Raw genomic sequence first — 20574 nt, forward strand, 5'->3', positions numbered from 1 at the left:
ATTATTGACATAGTTGACAGGAAAGAGTTGTTTAAATAGTTGTCATTGCATTTGTATTGAATCCAAGGATTAAACGAGAAGTTGAGCTGATTCATCCGACGAAAACGGCGTTCGAAAAGATTTTCTTAATTCATCTGGGATTATTTCTAATCATTAGCACTTGATTCTTGGTAAGTGAGTTCATAAACTACCTTAATTAGTCATAGTTTGTGTATTGTTCAGTCTTTTGTGGTCTTAAATGGTACTGATCTGTATAATTCTTGTGAAATATACTTAGAAAATGTGATTTAAGTGGTAAATTAAGAGTTTATTTGCTGCTAAAAAATGTTTTATGCACATTTGTTGACGTCATGAGTGTAATGTGTGTAACGCAGCTCACGTGGAGTTTTGCTAGCCATGTGGAACGAGCTATAAAAGCTAATTGAGTGCACGTCATTTTAAGACGTCACATTTTTTCATTTTTAGCCCATAGTTGTTTCTATTAGGGTTGAAAAGGGTATAAGCACTAGTAAATGTGTGTATATATATTAATTTTGAAGAATTTGTTGTGATAATTGCCATTTGAAGTGTAAATGCTGTTTAAAGAGAATTAATTGTAATTAATTATCTTTTTTCTGCCTTGTCTTTGCAAGGTTGGGTTTTTTTTTTTCCTTCTCTATATTTTCTGTGTTTCCGGTCCTTGATATCTCTCTTTGAAAGTGAACGAGGAGTTCTGAGTTAGAACTGTTTCTGCCATCAACGAGGAGTGCTCAACATTGGTGGAAACTGGCGAGCCAACCTGGTTTTTCCTGAACTTGGACAATTTCATGTTTCATCAAAGTGGTAGGACCACACGTATCATTTTTTCCTTCCCTGGACGTTATTGCAACTGTGAACAAGAAGGTTTTTTTTTTTTCTTCCTCTCACTTGTTTCATCTCAGAGTTGCCTATCTGCAATTCTTTAACTGAACATTGAAACAGGACGGATACTGAACTGAGCTAATGTCCTATTTAATTGTTTGAGTCATTTCTGATTCTGATTTGGTGTGTCATTCATTGGACGTTTATCTGAAATTATCTCTATTGCTGTTTTGTTTGTATTTTTTTTATTTTTCCATCTCTTATTGAAATTTTCTAAAAAAAAAAGAGTGAATACAAAGGGTATTGAGTTGAACAATTTAACATTTTGGTATTGAACATACACTTTGTTTACCATTTATGTGAAAATAAGAAGCAGGGTTGTTTGAAAGTGGATAGCTATCCAGCTAAGGCATTAGAGCAGCTAAATTGAGTGAACTAGAATTAATTAACTAAATATCTAATTATAGAAATAAATAACGCACAAGGAGTCATAATTTGAGTAAAACATCTTTAATTCCAAGGGATTTATTTCAAGAGGTTTCTTTTGTGAATTTGTTATTGAAGCTGTCATTTTGTTTGTTTTTTTTTTGTTTTTTTGTTTTCCCCTTTGTTTGTTGGTTTTCTCCAACGTTACACAAACTAATACAAGTGTATAAGAAAAAGACTTACCCTTTGAGTATAAAAGAAAAACTACTTACCTTTCAACTACAAACCTGTCTTTTGTGATTATTTCCCTTGTCTTGCTGCAACACTGGCTCAAGAGCGAACCTAGACTTCTGATCTGGTCCGAGACATAGTGAACACGTAGACTGTAGGACGAGTGTTACAAAAGCAGCAGGAGAAGAGAGAGGCATATCTGGAGCAGCTCTTTACTGACTGAGTGGCTAACAGAATGAGCGAGTCCTTTGAGTGTTTCCTGGTTGGTTTGGTCAGTGTTGGGAACCAGAGGTGTGGTTGCAGTTGCAGTTGCAGCTTCAGTACGACCAGCACACATGTCGTAGAGGTTACCAGCAAACGCTGTTTTCCGGGACTCCGCCCTCAAAGATTCCCAAATTTCTGCTGCATCACCTCGGCAGCTCAACAAGACACCACTCACACACACCTGGAAAGCATCCCATGACCTGCAGATGTGAAAAGTGCAATGCATTGAGATAAAAATTTGTATTCGGTGGGGGGTGTATTTGTGTGTGAACGTGGCTCACTTGCAAATGGAGTTGATGTCCTGTGGGTTATCAGTCTTGGAGCTTACACTATCACCCAAAGTGACCAGACACTCAGCAAAGCCTCTGTATACAGAACTACATGGATGTATTACTGCTGCACTCAGCACAGAAGAACAGATACCTGAGAGGGGAAAAAAAGTAAGCAGTTCAGAATCAAAAAGACTTCTATTGTCTGATATGTTTACACACACAAGGAATTTGCCTTGGTGACAGGAGCATCTATAAGTACAGTCATAGTAGACACAGAAATTTGGCAATAAAAATGGGAAATAACACAATATTATTTAAAAAGACGAACATTTAAACATAATGCAATGCATTAAAAAATATTTTAAATATATATATATAAAAGATTTATGAATGTACAAAAATGTTATTTACAGGTGTACGATCAGTGACAAAGTCACTGATCTAGACAAATTTTACTAGGGGGGCCAAGGAGGGGCCAGTGTTTAACCAGAGGGGCACATTAAAAATGGCAACATATTTTATTTAAATGCAATGCAAATAAATACAAAAAGTAATTCTTGAAAAAATCTACACAGTAATTTTACACAATCTAAACATGTTAATAAAAACAAATTACTATTAGTACTCTTATAAAATTCAATCAGGCAGTCATACATTTCACAATTTAATATTTGAATGTCAAGAATTCAGAAGTGTATATATTTATAATGCTTACACTACACTACACAGAAATAATATACAATTAAATTATGCTTATTTTAAATGTATTGTGCAGGCTAAAAATATAATAAGCTTTTAATAATCTTTCAGTGCACAAAACCATGATAATATGAAACGCTTCAAAACTGAGCTCACAAAGTGATTTTAAAAGTCTACGGCTTTGAAAACGTGTGTGATCTAACAGGCACAAGCGAGTCTTTTAAAAACAGCAACAAACATAAAATACAAATACACAAAATAAAGTCATTTTATGCAAATCCACAGCCTTTTTATGTACAGATCAAGCATTATAATGTGAGTATATAATATTGGATGCATTTACCATGCATCCTGCTGTAAATGGACGAGGTGCGCGCTATTTGAATACTGAATGGAGAATGATTGACAGCCGCAGAGGAGGGAAAACAAGGTTTCCGTAAACTTTAATTTAATGATGTAAATAGTCTTCTGTCCATAACATTAAGCTATGGAATTGCTTCAGATGACTTTGAGAAATTATAATCAGACACAAGTCACCCAAAATGATGTGAAAAAACATCTCGGTTACGTATGTAACCACGGTTCCCTGAATAGGGAACGAAATGCTGCGGTGAAGTCACCGTATGGGAACACCCCTCGGTGTGACGAATGTCTGAAGCCCTATACCATCTCGCCAATCCTATAGGCCAAATAGCGCTTGGCACCGCCCTACACATGCGTACGCATCGTATACCTGAGTACCGCGCGCTATTTCGCTCAGATTTCATTAACTGAAGAAATGCTATCAAGGTACGGAACGGCCGGGACCGCAGCATCTCGTTCCCTATTCAGGGAACCGTGGTTACATACGTAACCGAGATGTTCCCTTTCAGAGGCCACTTCGATGGTGCGGTGACGTCACCGTATGGGAACCCTATACCATCACGCCTGACGTACCTGATAGTTGGAATCCAAGGAAAGCATCTGCCCAAGCGGACAGAACCCGGGAGCCAGGAGCCATCCTCACATCCAGACTGTAAAACTTGACAAAAGTGCTCTTTGAGGAACATCCTGCCGCAGCACAGACATCATATATAGAAGAACCACTGAGAAAGCTTGTGATGAAGCCACTGCTCTCGTGGAATAAGCTCTAACTCCTAAGGGCGAAGCGAGTCCGCGCGCCTCATAGGCTAAAGATGTAGTCTCCACCAGCCAATGGGACATGCGCTGCTTTGTGACAGCATGGCCTCTATTTTGTGTCCTAACAGACAAGCTGGTCGGACTCACGCCATGGAGCTGTTCGATCAACATAAGTCTTCAGCGCTCTGACAGGGCAAAGACTCAGATCTCCTGACCCCGCCTCTGCAGGGGGTAAAGCCTCCAGGACCACTTGTTGAAAGTGAAAAGGGTTCGAAGCGACCTGGGGACATAATTAGGCCTCGGTCGCAGCAATACTTTCACAGAGCCTGGTGCAAAATCCATGCACGAGGGCGGAACAGAAAAAGCCTATAAATCCCCAACTCTCTTGAGGGAGGATAAAGCCACAAGAAGAACTGTCTTTAGTCAGGATTCTATCCGGTATAGTTTCAAAGGGCTCAAACGGATGCCCTGATAAACCTTGCAACACAATGGATAAGTCCCATGAAGGAACTCGCACAGGGCGGAAAGGCCTCAGCCGTCGCGCACCTTGTATAAAATGAGAGACCAGCGGATGACGGCCCACTTAAGCACCATCTATATATACGTGGTTAGCTGAAATGGCTGCCACGTAAACTTTCAGAGTGGCTGGCGTTACTCCATCAGAGAAATGGTCTTGAAGGAACTCCAGTACTGAAGCCACTGGGCAGTAAACCGGATCCAATTACGAATTCCACACCAGGTCGTAAACAGTTTCCATTTGAAAGCATATAAGCGTCTCGTAGAAGCTGCCCTAGAATTCATTATAGCCTCGGTGGTTTCAACAGAAAGACCGGGACATATTAACTCACTCCGCTCAGAGGCCACACCCACAGCTTCCATAGATCTGGCCTTGGTGTCAAATCATTCCCTGTGCTTGCGATAGTAAGTCCTGTCTGAGGGGAATCTCCATGGAGAGCCCGCTAACAGACTGATCAGGTCCGCAAACCACGGCTGTGTGGGCCACCACGGAGCCACCAGCAGCAGCTGCTCCACTCTGTCCAGCCGTATCCTGGATAACACAGCTGGAATAGACGAATCGGGGGGAAAGCATACAAGCTGCTTCTGGGCCAATTGTGAGCTAACGCATCCAAGCCTAGGGGCGATGGAGGGCATAGGGAGAACCACAGCGGGCAATGCGTAGTCATACTCGACGCAAATAAGTCCACTCTTGCTTCTCCAAATATTTGCCATAAAAGGCTCACCGTTTGGGGGTGCAACCTCCATTCCCCCTGCTCCAGAGTCTGTCTGCATAGCAAATCCACTCCGAAGTTCAAACGTCCGGGGACATGAACCGCTCGGATCGACAGAAATCTGTTCTGAGACCAAAGAAGAATATATCTCGCCAGCCTGCACAGGGGGCGAGAGCGTAATCCTCCTTGATGATTCAGATACGACACAACCGCTATGTTGTCTGACCTGAGTAGTACATGACGGCCGATCAGCAGATTCGAGAAATACTGGAGAGCTAGAAAAACCGCCAGTAATTCCAACCTGTTTATATGCCAACTGCGTTGTGTCGCCGTCCATACTCCGTGAGCTGAGCGCCCTTGACAAACAGCTCCCCAACCGGTCAAAGACGCGTCCGTCGTGACAGTCTCTCGGGAAGCACAAATCCCCAGCCGAACTCCAGCTAGAAGGAATTCGGTTGACATCCATTGTCTTATTGACATAACACACCTCCGTGTCACCGAAATCATCCGATGCGGAAGACAATGGGGTGAAATGTTCCGGCTTGTCGTCCACCACTGAAAGGGGCGCATATGAAGTAAGCCCAGATGGATTACAGGGGATGCCGCTGCCATTAGACCTAAAAGTCTGAGGCACAAACTCACCATCACTGTGCAACCCACTTTGAAGTGACGCACGCATGACGCGAGAGACTGAGCGCGCGGGAGAGATAGTCTTGCTTGATTCCAAGTTTATTCCAGAAGGTTATCCGCTGAGAGGGAATTAAAACACTCTTCTAGAAATTTGTGCATAAGCCAAGGCTGTTTAGATGATTCAGCACAAGATCCCGATGGGAGTGTGCTTGAGTCTGCGATTGTGCTTAACACCAGCCAATCGTCCAGGCAATTCAATACACGAACGCCCTGGAGCCGCAACAGGGCCAGAACTGCGTCCATGCATTTCGAAAATACTCGATGAGCCAAGGCTAAGCCGAAAGAAGAACACAGTCTTGATACGCTTTGCCCTCTAAAGCAAATCTGAGAGGGGTCTACTTGTATAGCCCGCAGAGATGCTCCTGCCGCAGCACCACGATTTGGTTAACAACCATGGGAGATTTCCACGGCAAAAAGGCGGGCCTTTCTTAACTGAATGGTGTATCCGTGACGAATTGTGCGTAACACCCATAGTGAAAATGCTGGGCAAGCGCTACCCTGCGGCCCATAAAACGTAGTGGTTTCCAAGCTTCCGCCTGCAGCGTTCCCACATGCATTAACGTCCGAGCACGGAAAGCTCACAGCGTCCGTAAGCAAGGAAAGCGCATGTGTAAAAGTCACTATGTTTCGTTGTGTCTAATCCTGAAGTGTATCCACGGCAGAATTAAATCCAACAAAATGAACATTGGGTCACGCCACTCTTGTGCCGTCCCTCAAACTCTGAAGGCTGGATTGTGCAGTGTGTCTGAGGGGGCGCTCAAATGATAGCTCAATCCAATGATGCTCGAGGTGCCTTTGCTGCGAGACAGTCAATGTTAGAGCATGGGGATTGAGGACGAGAGGGTTTTGTCGTCCAACTCAGGTTTTTGTAATGTCGGCGAGATTAGCCAAGGTGGCGCTCGACCGTTAACATCCCCGTCATAGAACGGTTCACTGCTCGGGCAGTATGTTTGGTAGCATTTAGCCCCAAATCTGTTGCCCCCGCAGCTTTTTCACAGCCTCCGGTTGTAATATCTTTCTCGTTAAGAACCACCATAAGTGAAGTAAATTTGCCGAGATTAGATATGACTGGACACGCCTTCGGCGAGACTTTAGGCCGCGGCCGAGTTCGGCTCGATCCGTTCGGCTAGAGAGTTTGTCCACAGCGGCATTGCTGTATAACAGCAGTCCGCCATGTCAGCAATGGTGGCGAAACCCGCGGCGTTCATGACGTGCGCTGATTAAGGCTGCTTCCAGGACCTTGAAACCTCTTGGTGGAGGTCCGTGAAGAAGGGTAGCGGCTCACGGGGGGGATAGTTTATCCACCACGCGGGTAACCACATTCAACAGCTCACTGAGGAAAGGGAGGTGCGTTTCTCCTGTCCGCTCGGAGGGAGAGAACCGCATGTGCTGGCCAGAGCCTACTCTGAGTCCGAAGCCGCGGTGGACAAACATAGTTTGAAAAAGCAAATCTGCTGATTAACACGCTCGAGTCGGGAAGAGCGAGCAAAGTGGAAAAACTCCAGTGCATTAATGTATTCATAGTCAAAACCGCACAAATCCCCCAAACCACCGCCTCGTGCAGCGCCTCGGCGACCGCAGAAGCGTAACGGTGGGGGTTAGACGTGAGGCGACCTATAGAAAATACACTCCAGAGCGCAGATTCTTTTTTTCTTTTTTTACTATAGCCGTAGGCTATCACGGAGAGAACATGTAGAGAGGCTGCTAACGAACCTCTCATGACTGCCTCCTCGTGATAAACCCATTATACGGCTCTTACCTTTCATTGACTCATCGCGTCCGCGAAGAGGAGTTGAACACTGCTCGAAGAAAAAAAAAACGCTGAGAACGCGAGATGGTTTCCTTAGGGCACAGATGATTCGCTTTCCTGAAGGAATGAAATCTGAGCGAAATAGCGCGCAGCACTCAGGTATACGATGTGTACGCATTCGTAGGGCGGTGCCAAGCGCTATTTGGCCAATAGGATTGGCGGGATGGTATAGGGCTTCAGACATTCGTCACACCGAGGTGTGTTCCCATAGGGTGACGTCACCGCAGCATCGAAGTGACCTATGAAAGGGAAATGGGAGGCGCCGAAAACCACGATGTTTGCATCCCTGAATATGATTAAGTTCCTAAGTTTTTGGGCACTAATTTACCCATGTAGAACGTTGCGTTACATTAGTTCCACTTTTGGCGCTCGCGTGTAAAATCATATTACTTTTTTTTTTTTCAGCACGGGGGTGGCCACAGGGGTGGCCAGGGACATGTCTACAGAGGCACGGGCCTCCCGAGGCCTCCGTGTAGAACCGCCACTGTGTACGGTTTAAGAACTTATTTACAGATGTACAATTTTGGATTATGTTATGTACAAATGTTCAGATATAAGACATAATACTTGTTCAAATTTAATATAGCTTATGGATCTAATGATACAGAATACAATGTAGGCAGTGAAAAATAATACCCCTCAGGGCTGCAATGTTGATACCTGCAAATGCACTTAAATTTCTACAATTATTAGATTGGCATATGGCATAAACTGACAGAAATGTCAGCTGACGTGTCTGCTGCAACTCTACAATATTATTGTGGCAACATTCTATTGTATCTTTATGTTTATGTGTGTCTATACTGTTAGATGTTGTCATACGTCACATGGATTAATCTAGGGATTAGACGCAGAGTAAAAATGACATTTAATCTCGCTGCAGAACAGCTCGAAATGACAAATCTCCATTTATCCCATTTCTCTCCACTACTTGGCATGTTTATTTTTAACAGAGAAATATAAAAGATACTACTCATACATTTAATAGTTCAGAAACATTAGCTACAGCAACATCAGCAATTTCTAAATCTAAAAAAAATAAAAATAAATTGTCTTTCTTTTTGGGTGTTATTTTTAAGGTATGTACAGTAACAGTACACTATGCCCTATGACTGTGGCCACTAATTCAAATCTATTCAAAAACAAAAACAGACCTAAGAATTTAAAAACCGCACATAAAATATATTTTTTATGGATTAATCTAAACATAAATGTTTATAAAATTAAAAATAAAACATACCTTAAACAATATGTGTGTGTGTGTGTGTGTGTGTGTGTGTGTGTGTGTGTGTGTGTTTGTGTGTTATTACACACAAAACATAAGTTTGATGATAAAATAAACTTTTACTCACTGAGGCAGAATGAAATGATCAGCAGCAGATGCATTTCGTGGAACAGACAGAAATCTGAACTGACCACACTCACTGGAGAACCTAAATGTTTACACTTTAACACACATTCATGTACAAATTATCCAGACATTTTTGAGGTCCCATGCACCGTCCTTGATGTCCCATTCACCTCCTTGTTTCAGATTTAAAAAACTGCAATTTTAAGGCCAACTGTTGAGAATGATGGATAAACGGGGGCGGTGACATCTGATTGTAAAAATGGGAGGGGAGGGAACTGTGGGATTAAAGATAATTTCCGGCTACACTCTTCGTCATATCAGAGAAGGATATACCTCCCGTGACAATGGTTCTATATAGCTTAGCGTATTTGCTTTTTGTCTCTCTGTCTCTCTCTCTCACACACTCTCTCTCTGTCACATTCACGCACAATATACAAACAGATGGAGAAAGAAAAAAAAACAGTAGGACTGTCATTTTAATTCCAGCATGGTACTTTCTAATACACACACTGACACACAGTTGACAAGCCTCTGTCTGATTGACAGGCTTGGATTATGTCATTGCGTAAAACTAAAGGGAGAGGGGAATAAAGACGGATTACGACATTTTATATAAAGCCATTACTATCAGTTCCTCTTTCATTTTCTCTGTCACTGAATCTGTTACTGTTTTCCTAGTATTAATCTATTCTACTGTGTTTTTGGACATGGAATAATTGAAGTAGCCTACTTTAACTAAGCAACTATGTAAATGGTTTGTAGCCTACATGAAATAGGCTAGTAATATGGTAAGTCGGTAGGCTACTATGCAACAATAGACAGCCAAGTGCCATTGTATTAATATTTAATTCCATCATTGTACACTGATTAAGCTATAGTCATTTTTGTATTGTTTTCCTATGAACCTAACCACACTGCATACCAAATTCTTTATTATAAACCTAGAATAGGCCTAAAGATTCCCATAAGGTAAAAAATAAAAAAATTAAAAAAAATTCATCAAGTCACAAATGTAACGTGAATTACGTTTTTACACGAGGCATTTAATCTTTCCATGTTGTTTGTTAAAAAAAAACTACCATTAGGTGGGAGTAAAGTCGCGTTACAGTTGTATGACGCGCTAGAGTCAGCGGAAGTGACGCAGTTTGTGTGGATGTGGGAGAGTCATGGATGAAGTTGGTTTCTCGTCGCTTCGTTGTGGTGGTCCTGCGGGGCTCTCCGCCGTCCAGTCCGACACTATTGAGGGTCTGACAGAGCTGGACGATCTGGAGCGAGTGTATGCGCAGCTGTGTGCTGAAGAGGTGAATATTTATTAGTGGAGACATTGTTCGTTAGTCTCTATGAGCTGGACTACTAGTAAGGGTAGATAATGCTTGTCAGTTGTGTTAGTTAGTTGGTTACATATATATAAAATCAGCGTGTGCCTAAACTATGAGATTGTGTGCATGTTAACTATGCATCGGCATGAACTGATTATAAACGCACTTCACTCACAGGCGGAAGTGCAGATGGAGTTGGGCGCTCTTATGGGACAGCAGAGCAACATAGAAACAAAGATGCTGTCCCTGCAGAGGATGGGGTGAGTCAGTGTGTATGGGTTTTACACTTAGCATATGCTGTTGAACTGGAGGAATAGAATAGAGTGTGCTAATGAATTGTGTTTTTGTGTGTTCCTCAGACCCAACTTGCAGCTGATTGAAGGAGATGCTGTGCAGCTGTCTGGCATGATCAACTTCACCTGCAGCCTGGCAGAGAACGTCAGCAGCAAAGTCAGACAGCTGGACCTCACCAAGGTGGCCATCATACACATTCACATAATATGTACACTCTTAAAAATGACAGTCTCAGTCTGTGTATGTCAGCTTCCACTCAAGCTTTGTGCCTGGTTTTGTTTCAGAAAAGGCTGTACCAAGCAATTCAGAGGGCAGATGATATTCTAGATCTGAAGTTTTGCACGGATGGTGTTCAGACAGCCCTGCGTAACCAGGATTACGAGCAAGCTGCAGCCCACATTCATCGCTATCTTTCTCTTGACCAGTCAGTGATTGAGCTCAGCAAGCAGGGTGGAGAGGGTAAGTACTGTTGGGGTTTCCTAGCAACACCTAGTATTACCAATGCAACTATTGAGTAGTAATTTATAAAGTCATTTTCAAATATGTATATATCTATGTCAAGGGTACTAGGTGTTAGAAATTGAATATATGATATGGATATTTTTGCTGAACAATTCAATAAAAAATTGTTTATATTTCAATAACCATGTTTTTGCCTGCTGGTGGATAATCAATTGAATTAAATATGTTTGGCAAATTCACTGTTTTTTTTCTTTTAAACTTGATGGATGCAGATTAAATGGTATGATAATTCATAACGAAGAAAAATTCTGACATCTTAATAGCTTAAAAAGCTACTTTTTGGATGGTTATGACTTTGCAGTCTAATAAGTCACTCTTGTAGCTATTATAATATACACTACACTAATATACACAATTTAAAAAAAAATTCTAAAGAAATCTGTTATGCTCAACGGGGCTGCATTTATTTGATCAAAAATATATTTTAAAACTTTAATATGGTTTTTGGTCAGTTTAATGCATCTATGCTAAATAATTGCATTAATTTCTATTTAAAAAGCGCACTCTCGCTGACGTCAAACTTTTGAACAGTTGTGTTTGCACTCTTATCACTGAAAGTTTTGTTACCAACTGTACTTTGCAAATTGTTAAATGTGATTTATAGAAATAATAGACATTGTTCAAACTGATGCACAAAAATACTTAGAATAAGATATTTGTATTATTGTATTATCTGTATGCTATTCACTGTGCAGGCAGTGCAGTTGAAGCCAGCCTTGCATTGCTTCAAGAAGCAGAGCACAATCTGAAGGCACTGGTTACAACGCGACTGGAGGAGGCAGTCGCCACAGGTGACTTGCCTCAAGTGGAGCGCTTTTTCAAGATCCTTCCATTACTGGGACTTCATGAGCAGGGACTTGCACGCTTTGCTCAATACCTTTGCAGTCAGGTAGGGGCATTGTGTATGTCTGCCTTAAGCCTGGGACACACCAAGGTTTTTGAGCATCGGTCAGCTTTAGTTTTTTTTTTTTTTTTCTGAAGTGTTCCCCACTGTTGGAAGAAGAACAAGGGCTGACAATGCCAGTGCCATTTGCAACTTAGCAGACATGATTAAAAAAAGCTACACAAATTGGTCAGTAATGAGCATGGTGTAAACAATGGTAAAAGCAAGCACTGCTTGCTTTGTAAATACGCAGTTCTAGCTCTCCGTGTTTCCGTTTGAATACAGACTACTGTCACCTGCTGGTATGGGAGAGTTGCATTCTCTCAATCAAGTGCAGAGCGCACACACTAGTTGGCTGTCAGCTGTAGTCTGTCTGGTGTGTTCTAGTGCAAAGTTTTTTGTCCCAACGCTGGCAATTCGCTAGTTCTTTGGCCTCAGTTTTGTGTGTCCCTACCCGTACATGACCATTGAAATCTGTTGAGAATGCTTTGGTTTAGTTACTTGGGTTCTAATATTATAACCTCTGCCTTTTGCTTGCTTTTCTTTCAGTTGGCCAGTAAGGCAGAGGAGAACTTGCTCCTTGCTGTTGGCTCTGATCTCGGCGAACGCAGAGCACCGGTCATTTTTGCTGACACTCTAACACTGCTTCTTGAAGGTAAGAGCAGATGCATCGCTGTTTAATTTGTCAATATTTTAATGTTTAAACCGAGATCAACCAGCCTTGGTCTGTACCTGTTAGGTATTGCACGCATTGTTGAAACCCATCAGCCCATAGTGGAAACATACTATGGACCAGGCCGACTACACACACTCCTTGCACATCTTCAAAAAGAGTGTGATAAACAGGCTCAGAAAATAGTGGACAAATTCATCCAACAGAGAGATTACAACAATAAGGTGTGTAGTGTCTTCACTGTATGCTGTACTGTTGTGTATATGTTCTAATGCTTAATGTTTGCACCATGAATAAAGTGTGCTTTGATGTATTTATAAACATGATGCATACATTTTACTTTTTTATGCAACAGTTTCAGGTTATCCAGAGCAGCATGATGAGGGGCATGACTACAGAGAAGACTGAGCCCAGGTGCTGCATGTTTTAGTAGTTTTTCATTTTATCTTGTGAATACATGGTGTTTTATTTGTTGTCATGTGTTTAATCTAGAGACCTGGATCCCGTGTTATGTGAGGTTACATTAATGAACTCAAGAGCCGAGCTTTACTTTCGATTCTTGAGGCGGCGTATAGTGGCTGACTTTGAGGTTGCAGATGCAATGGCAGATGAAACAGTTATACAAGGTAACACTTAACTTTTCACACAATATGAAAAAAAAAAATAGCAATTAGCACACATTCCATTGCACATTAAGCCATGGTGTTTCCTAATCCAAGTTCTCCCCACCATTGCCTGTTAAACAGAAGTATATGTAACTAACTAGGCTATACAAACTGGGCATGTGTCAAATATGCTGATTTATGTAAATTAATACTCATCACTATTACGATTTGGTATCTTCTGCTGGCATTGTTAATGTTTGATTGTTTGTTTTGTTTTCTAGAGCATCAGCAGAGTTTAGAACAGTTACTGAAGAACTGCCAGCTGAGCCGCGCTATGCAGGAGCTGATTGGTTATTACATTCCCATGGAGGAGTATTACATGAGAGAGTCTGTCAACAAGGTGCGACACACATACAGTTAATGCTGACATCATGTGTGAATGTACATTACACCTAAATCAGAGATATCAGAACTATTGTCAAACACATCTACACTTTCATTCAAAAGGACATTTAAATGAAACTTTAATGATAAAATAAACACAAAACAGTCGTCTGCGAGGGGCTGTCACGCACAAACTAAACCAAACACAAAATAAAGACCAGGCCTGGTCCTCTCACGTCCTTTACTGTCGTCGCTCCTCTTTTGTATCCTTCCAATCTCCTCCGTGGGACTCGAGACCGGTGAGTGGAGCAGTTGTCGCTCTTTTCCAAATCACTCCACCGGCCTCGCTCCGTACCCACGGCTCTCGGCCCCGCCACACTCGTCACAATAGTGTACCTTCCTACATTTTCTAATTGTGTGCCTGTTTTATCTACAATATTATTTTAGTCATTGTTAAATTGCAGATACATTTCTTTGGTAGAACCTATGTACTCATAGGATGATTAATATGACCTTATAGGCAGTTGCAATGGACACAGCTGAGGTGGGTCAGCTGAGCTCCAGCATGGTGGACGATGTTTTCTACATTGTGAAGAAATGTATCAGCCGAGCCCTCACCAGCAACAGCTCTGACTGCGTGTGTGCTATGATCAATCATGCAGCCAGCGTTCTGGAGACAGACTTCAGGTAGAAACACAAATTTGGAATTTAATTTGTCTCAGTGTGTTTTGTTGTTATTGTGTTACTATTGAAGTGGTGGTTGAAGAGTTACAATTTCACAAAAAAAAAAAAAAAAATAATGTGTATACTCTTTGCATTTCTGTCCTTGAATGCAGAGAGGTGTTAGTATGTAAGCTGCGAGCTGGATATCCAGTCAGTGCTCTGCAGGACCTGCAGCGTGGGGTCAGCAGTGCAGTCAGTCTGATGCAGAGCAGCCTGCAGCATGGCAAGATAACAAATCTTACACAAACACTTGGGATTGAGAGCCAGGAGCAGGCAAAAAACACCTACTTGGTCAGCATCAAGTCTTTCTATCTCTATCTCACACACACACACAGTCTCAATTTAGTTTCACTTTTCACTTTGTTTTCCCTTGTGTAGTATAAAATTCTAAAACTTAAATAATGATATGTTTGGTTCTCAGGTGGCTCTCAATAATGTGGAGGTCTGCAGTCAGAATATCAGCACCCTGAAAAAGAACCTAGAGGTCAGTGTGATATAACTTTCTGATTTATTTTTTTATAAAAAAAACATTTTTTGTTATTCCAGCCGACCACCAGAATCACACACTCTTTCATTTGCTCACCATCATGTTATCCCAAAAGAGACTTTTTTTCCATGGAACACAAAAAGAGATATTTTGAAATCTTTTCTATGCAATTACAGTTGCAGATAGAAACTTACAAGCTACCATTAACAGATAATAAAAACTGGTACAATTAACTGCTTTCTCTTCCTGTCCGTCTCAGAGTGATTGTGCCAAGTTATTCAGTCAGGGAGTGGGCTCAGATCAGGCGAAGGCTAAGATAGACAGCTGTCTATCTGATTTGGTCAACACCTCCAGCAGATTCAAGGACCTCCTCCAGGTCAGTGAAAATATGCACTTCAATTCAAAAGTTTAAGGCAGCATTTATTGGATGAAAAGTAAAGTAACAATAGTATGTGATTTATAAGCAGTGAAATATTAAAAACTAAAAAATTAATTATAAATTTAATGTAGTTTAAAATGTAATTTATTCCTGTGATGGTAAAGCTGATTTTTCAGATGTCTTAAGGCCAGTCTTCTGTGTCTCATGATCTTTCAGAAATCAATCTAATATGCTCTAATTCTAATTTGGTGCTCAAGAAACATTATTATCAATATTGAAAATAGTTGTGATGCTTAATATTTTTGTGGAAACCATGGACCTTTTTTTTACAGGATTGTTATATGAAAAGGTTAAAAATAACAGTATTTATTTAAAAAGTAAATAATTTATAACATTATGAATGGTTTTACTGTCACTTTTGATCAGTTTAATGCGAAGCTGTCTTACTGACCCAAACTTTGGAATGGATGTATGTGACAACATCATCCATCTTAAATGTTTGTGCTGTTTTTATTAATGGTTTATAAATGTACAGGAGGGTCTACAGGAGCTTAATAACACATCTATCAGGCCACAAGTAAAACCCTGGATCAGCAGCTTCCTGTCTGTCTCACACAATATTGAAGAGGTATAACATTGCCGTATCTACTACTACTATTACTACTACTACTGATAAGAGTAGAAATAAACCTGTCTGCACATCGGTTGACAATGATAGCAATAGAAATATTTTTTTATTTTAGTTGATTTATTTTTATTTTGTTTGTTTGAGGATAAGTTAAGCCATGCTTGGTGTTTTTGTTTTCAGGAAGAGTTCGGTGAGTATGAAGCCAATGATCCTTGGGTTCAGCAACTCATTGTCCAGTTGGAGCAGCTCATGGCTGAGTTTAAGGTATATTCATTTTTACCCACTTAACACATGCTCACACAAACCTATCCTAATTCTAAAGATGCCTCTCTGTAGGTGGGCCTGTCACCAGTCATTTACGATACTCTAACTAGCCTGATGACCAGCCTCATCGCTATGGAGTTGGAGAAGACCGTGTTCAAATGCACCTTCAGCAGGGTGAGATATAAACCTGTCCTCCACAAAAGAACAGCCGCATATTTCCTAAAAGTCACAGACATCCTAACTGTCCTCTCCATTCTGATTTGCAGCTTGGTGGATTACAGTTTGATAAGGAGCTGCGCGCTTTGGTTGCCTACCTCTCCTCTGTCACCTCCTGGACCATCCGGGATAAGTTTGCACGACTCACACAGATGGCAACTATTCTCAACTTAGAAAGGGTATGTGGCTTTTTGACTGTCTTTTAAAATGTTAATCACTGAAAACTGGAGTCGTTTTGAATTTTGTTTGTGTTTTTCCTTTAGGTGTCTGAGATCCTGGATTATTGGGGACCCAACTCTGGGCCTTTGACTTGGCGTCTGACCCCTGCTGAAGTTCGGCAGGTCTTGGCTCTACGGGTAGATTTCCGTAGCGAGGACATTAAAAGATTACGACTCTAACAGAACTAAACAAACACGCTTTCCACTTGAGGCTTTTATGCATAGAATGGTGTTTTGGGTAACTTGAATGGAGGTGTGTTATCTCTAAACTTTTGTATAGGCAATTTTTGGTAACACCTTAGAATAATGGTACATTAGTTAATGTTAGTTAATTAATTAACATGGACAAACAATGAACAATGCAGTTATTACTGTATATATTTGTCTTTGTTAATGTTAGTAAATGAAAATACAGTTATTAATTGTAAGTTCATGCTTATTCACAGTGCATTAACTAATGTTAACAAGCACAACTTTTGATTTGAATAATGCATTAGTAAATGTTGAAATTAACATCAACTAAGATTAATAAACACTGTAGAAGGATTGTTCTTGCTTAGATCATGTTAACTAATATTAACTAATGGACCATTATTCTAAAGTGTTACCCAAATTTTTTTGTTGTTGTTTTTAAACATATGTAATGAATTACCAGCCAACATTGTGAATCAAATAGCCCAAGAGTTATTCTGAAGCACACACTCACTTAAATAATCTCTTCATATAATAAAAGGCCAATATCTTCTGCCCAAAGAGTATTTTTTGCCAAGTACTAGAAAGATTTGTTAATTTAAAGATGCCTTACTGACGACGGTTCATTAAAATTAAGTTTCCTAAAATAAATGTGATGCCACAAGGCTTCAAATACAAAAGAAACAGCTCTTTATAGTGCACTGTATATTCAGAACCTGTGGTAAAGAATCTTACAAAGGGGATTCAGAACTAAATCATTTGCTTAAATGGCATACCAACAAAAATAAAAACTCCAACAATTTATAGTTCTAAAGCAGTTTACTTCAAACCAATCAACTTTTCTAACTGTGTTGTTAACCTGCATGTAAAGAATCTGTTAATCTGAACCAGAAGCTGTGATCTGATGCACTCGAAGAAAACCAAATTATAAGCAGTTGTTGACACGTGTATGAAGCAGTCTCTTTGCGCATGTAACATGGTTAATGAATTGTGGCAGTTGGCTGATCTTGGGTCTGCTGCCTCCAACACTCAAACAGCACAAATGTGTACAATTAAATATAAAATGCGAAGGACCAGTCTGCTGAACTCATCTCAGTCCCCGTGTAGCGCTGTGCCGGACAGCTCGTGCAACCAGGTTGAAATCGTATCTGCGCTCTAACACACACACAGCTCGTCTACCATAACATAACTGGAGAAACTTTTAAATGAGATCTACAATGATACTTAATTGTCGTCGCCTTGTCTTACAGAAGCACCGAACACAGACCGTCCTTTGCGTCCTTAGTCCATCGTTTTTTTTTTGCGTTGTTCGTCAGAGTTTCATCTTGATGTTGTTGGCGGAGATCAGACGGTCCCGCTCCCGCAGCTCCTCCTGCAGCCGTGCCTCGTTGACCCGCAGCTGTCGGATAGTGTTCTTCATCTCCTTCATTTTGATCTCCATCAGCGCGATGATGTCCCGCTGCTCGTTCAGCTTCCGCAGCAGTTCGGCGGACGTTGTGCCGGTGGTTAGCGAGTACGAGTGGTCCACCCCGCACAGCGCGAGATCGGCCACGGGGCACGATGCGCTGCCTCCGGACAGGTTTCCACCTGAGCCCAAGACCACCGCCGCGAGGCAGGAGCCGTCTCCTGCAGGTGGGAGGTCCACGGGGGTGATGTACTGGCCGTTCTGACCTATCTGCACCACGGTGGCGTTTTCGGTGTCCCCTTCTTCCTCCACTGGCGCTGACTCGTTAGCAGTGGAAACGACGTTGCTGATGATGGGCACGACCGCGGAGACCTTCCTGCTCCTGCCCCGTCTGCTCTTCCTCTCGTTCACCCCGCGCAGAGGGAACAGTGTCGGGACGCGAATGGTGTAGGTTTTCCTGCCGCCGGGAAAGTGGACGCTGCAGACCCGGTGTCCGGTGGTGGGCTGAAAAGTGCTGAAGCAGCCGCTCACCCCGGCCCGCGAAATGTTCTTCAGCCATAGCTCTCGCTGAGTGGGATCCTTCGGAAAGGTGTAGAACCGCAGATCGCGGTCCCGGTGCGAGTTGTTGTAGCATCCCGGAACGCAGCAAGTAAAGCCGGGCATGATTGTGTAGAAGATGCACCAGTGTTAGCGCAATCCCTGGGAAGTTTCCCTAATTTTGTTTTGTTTGGTTCCTTCGTGTGCTGTTATCCAGACCAGCGGCCTACAAGCGGAACTACACGTCCCACAATACTTACGACTTCCTGTTTTGGTTTCAAACGCTAGTCGATAGACTCGAGACAGTGCGCAGACGCGTTTGGAGGACTTCACAGTGCAAGGCCAGGGGTGTTTGTTTCAACAGTGTTTAAATTGTACAGTACAATGTGCATCAAAACTAAACAGTTTGGAAATCTGTATGCTAAAAATAAAAGTAGTTTAATTCCTATGTAAATCAATGTAAGGCATCACATCGTTTTTTGTTTTTTTTGGTATAAAATCAATGTATCGTTTTATCGTGGTTCACCAAAACATTTCAAACAATGTCTTGTTCAGGAAATGCTTTACATCACAGCATCAGCTCATTACATCAGCATGAGCAACCGAGAATAGATGCCTACAAAAATATATTATAGTATGTCATTTATTAATAGCCTTTCAAAATGACACGACCACTAATATTTATTATGTAGCATACGTGTACATCATATAAATAGAAAGTCCAAAGCATCTACTTAAAGGTCAATCTAGGTTGCTTATCTTCATGATAAGCCCCGAACACTATGTAAATATGCCTTTGTACTGCAGTCTATACTTTGTACCTACAATAAAGAGGTCTTTTAAAGGGATAGTTCACCCAAAAATGAAAATGCTGTCATCATTTAGATGACACGTTTCTTTCCGCTGCTGAATGCAAAATAGCATATTATGAAGAACGCTGCCAAAATGTTGCTGGTAGACTATGGAAGAAAGAAACCGGTTGGGAACAACATTTGAGAGTGAGTAAATAATGACAAAATGTAAAACTTTGGATGAATTATCCCTAGAATGTTTTCTTTTTCAACAAATGGTTGTGTGAACAATTTATTTTTCTGGAGGTCTGAATTTGTTTTTTTTCCGCCATATTACCAAAATATTAGAAAAATAATATAATGTTGTTATATGCGGTGTTAGAAAATATCCATACACGTATCGCAATTTTTGTTTGGCGATACTGTATCGATTCTCAAAAAACGGAATATCGATATTTAAAAAAAAATAGTAATAATCATACAAGATTCATGGTAGTTGTTTCGTTTTGATTTTGTCTCCCGACTGCTAGATAGCAGTCTTCATCTCTGAACTTAAAAAGTGTCAGGAAATACTAGCATTAGGGAAAGACACTATCGTTAGCGTTAATATAGTTCCCGCCTTGGTGTACAAAGTTGAAGTGTGACATAATTTGGGCTTTTGTGGTAACGTCTGCCCAGGGACAGTGTAGGACCGCCGAGTGGCTGCAGCTTTCTCTCATGGTATGGCGTTTTGTGCAGTTGGGGCGGTGCTCGCGTTGCAGTCTCTGTGATTCCACGTGGAACATAAATACAAACTTAAAACCTGTGAAATCCAAGTTGAAAAGTTCTGAGACTGTTCAACATCTGTATTTATTTGATTGTTTTACACATTGTTTTGTTTTCTTTAGGTTTCTTAAACCAAAACAGAGATTGACATTCCGGCCCGGAAGACACGTTTTAGGAGAATAACTGTAGCATTGTTTTTCAGATAAACAATGTTAACTTAGCATGTTTCTTAAATATCTGCAAACATATTATGGTATTTTTATGCTTTAGTGGAATCATAAACATACACACAGCACCTTTAAATTCTGATTTGTGTAATTTTATAATTGTATAATGTTACTTGGTGTCACAGTTTTGA

At 41.2% G+C, this 20574-nt stretch overlaps 3 protein-coding genes across 3 annotated transcripts; 1 reads left to right on the forward strand and 2 right to left on the reverse strand.

Moving 5' to 3' along the window:
* Window positions 1–1663: 1663 nt before the first annotated feature.
* On the reverse strand, window positions 1664–9287 carry LOC132098675 (neuritin-like protein). Its single transcript, XM_059504786.1, has 3 exons — window positions 8933–9287; window positions 2043–2184; window positions 1664–1961 (listed from the first exon to the last, which is right to left on the reverse strand). The coding sequence occupies exons 1-3, from the start codon at window positions 8964–8966 to the stop codon at window positions 1664–1666; spliced, it is 474 nt and encodes a 157-aa protein (XP_059360769.1). The 5' UTR covers window positions 8967–9287.
* A 757-nt stretch (window positions 9288–10044) lies between these two features.
* On the forward strand, window positions 10045–17273 carry LOC132104695 (conserved oligomeric Golgi complex subunit 4-like). The gene is made up of 19 exons (XM_059510259.1): window positions 10045–10232; window positions 10428–10510; window positions 10610–10724; window positions 10829–11003; window positions 11762–11955; window positions 12499–12604; window positions 12689–12846; window positions 12978–13036; window positions 13115–13248; window positions 13509–13627; window positions 14132–14298; window positions 14448–14625; window positions 14756–14818; window positions 15081–15197; window positions 15736–15828; window positions 16009–16092; window positions 16165–16266; window positions 16359–16487; window positions 16572–17273. Exons 1-19 carry the CDS (start codon window positions 10098–10100, stop codon window positions 16704–16706), a joined length of 2346 nt encoding a protein of 781 aa, XP_059366242.1. The 5' UTR covers window positions 10045–10097; the 3' UTR covers window positions 16707–17273.
* Window positions 17274–17518: 245 nt separating this feature from the next.
* LOC132104705 (THAP domain-containing protein 11-like) lies at window positions 17519–18903 on the reverse strand. Its single transcript, XM_059510269.1, has one exon. The coding sequence runs from the start codon at window positions 18784–18786 to the stop codon at window positions 18031–18033; it is 756 nt and encodes a 251-aa protein (XP_059366252.1). The 5' UTR covers window positions 18787–18903; the 3' UTR covers window positions 17519–18030.
* Window positions 18904–20574: the final 1671 nt, after the last annotated feature.

This window comes from Carassius carassius, chromosome 2 (genome assembly GCF_963082965.1).
Source record: "Carassius carassius chromosome 2, fCarCar2.1, whole genome shotgun sequence".
Taxonomy (NCBI): Eukaryota; Metazoa; Chordata; class Actinopteri; order Cypriniformes; family Cyprinidae; genus Carassius; species Carassius carassius.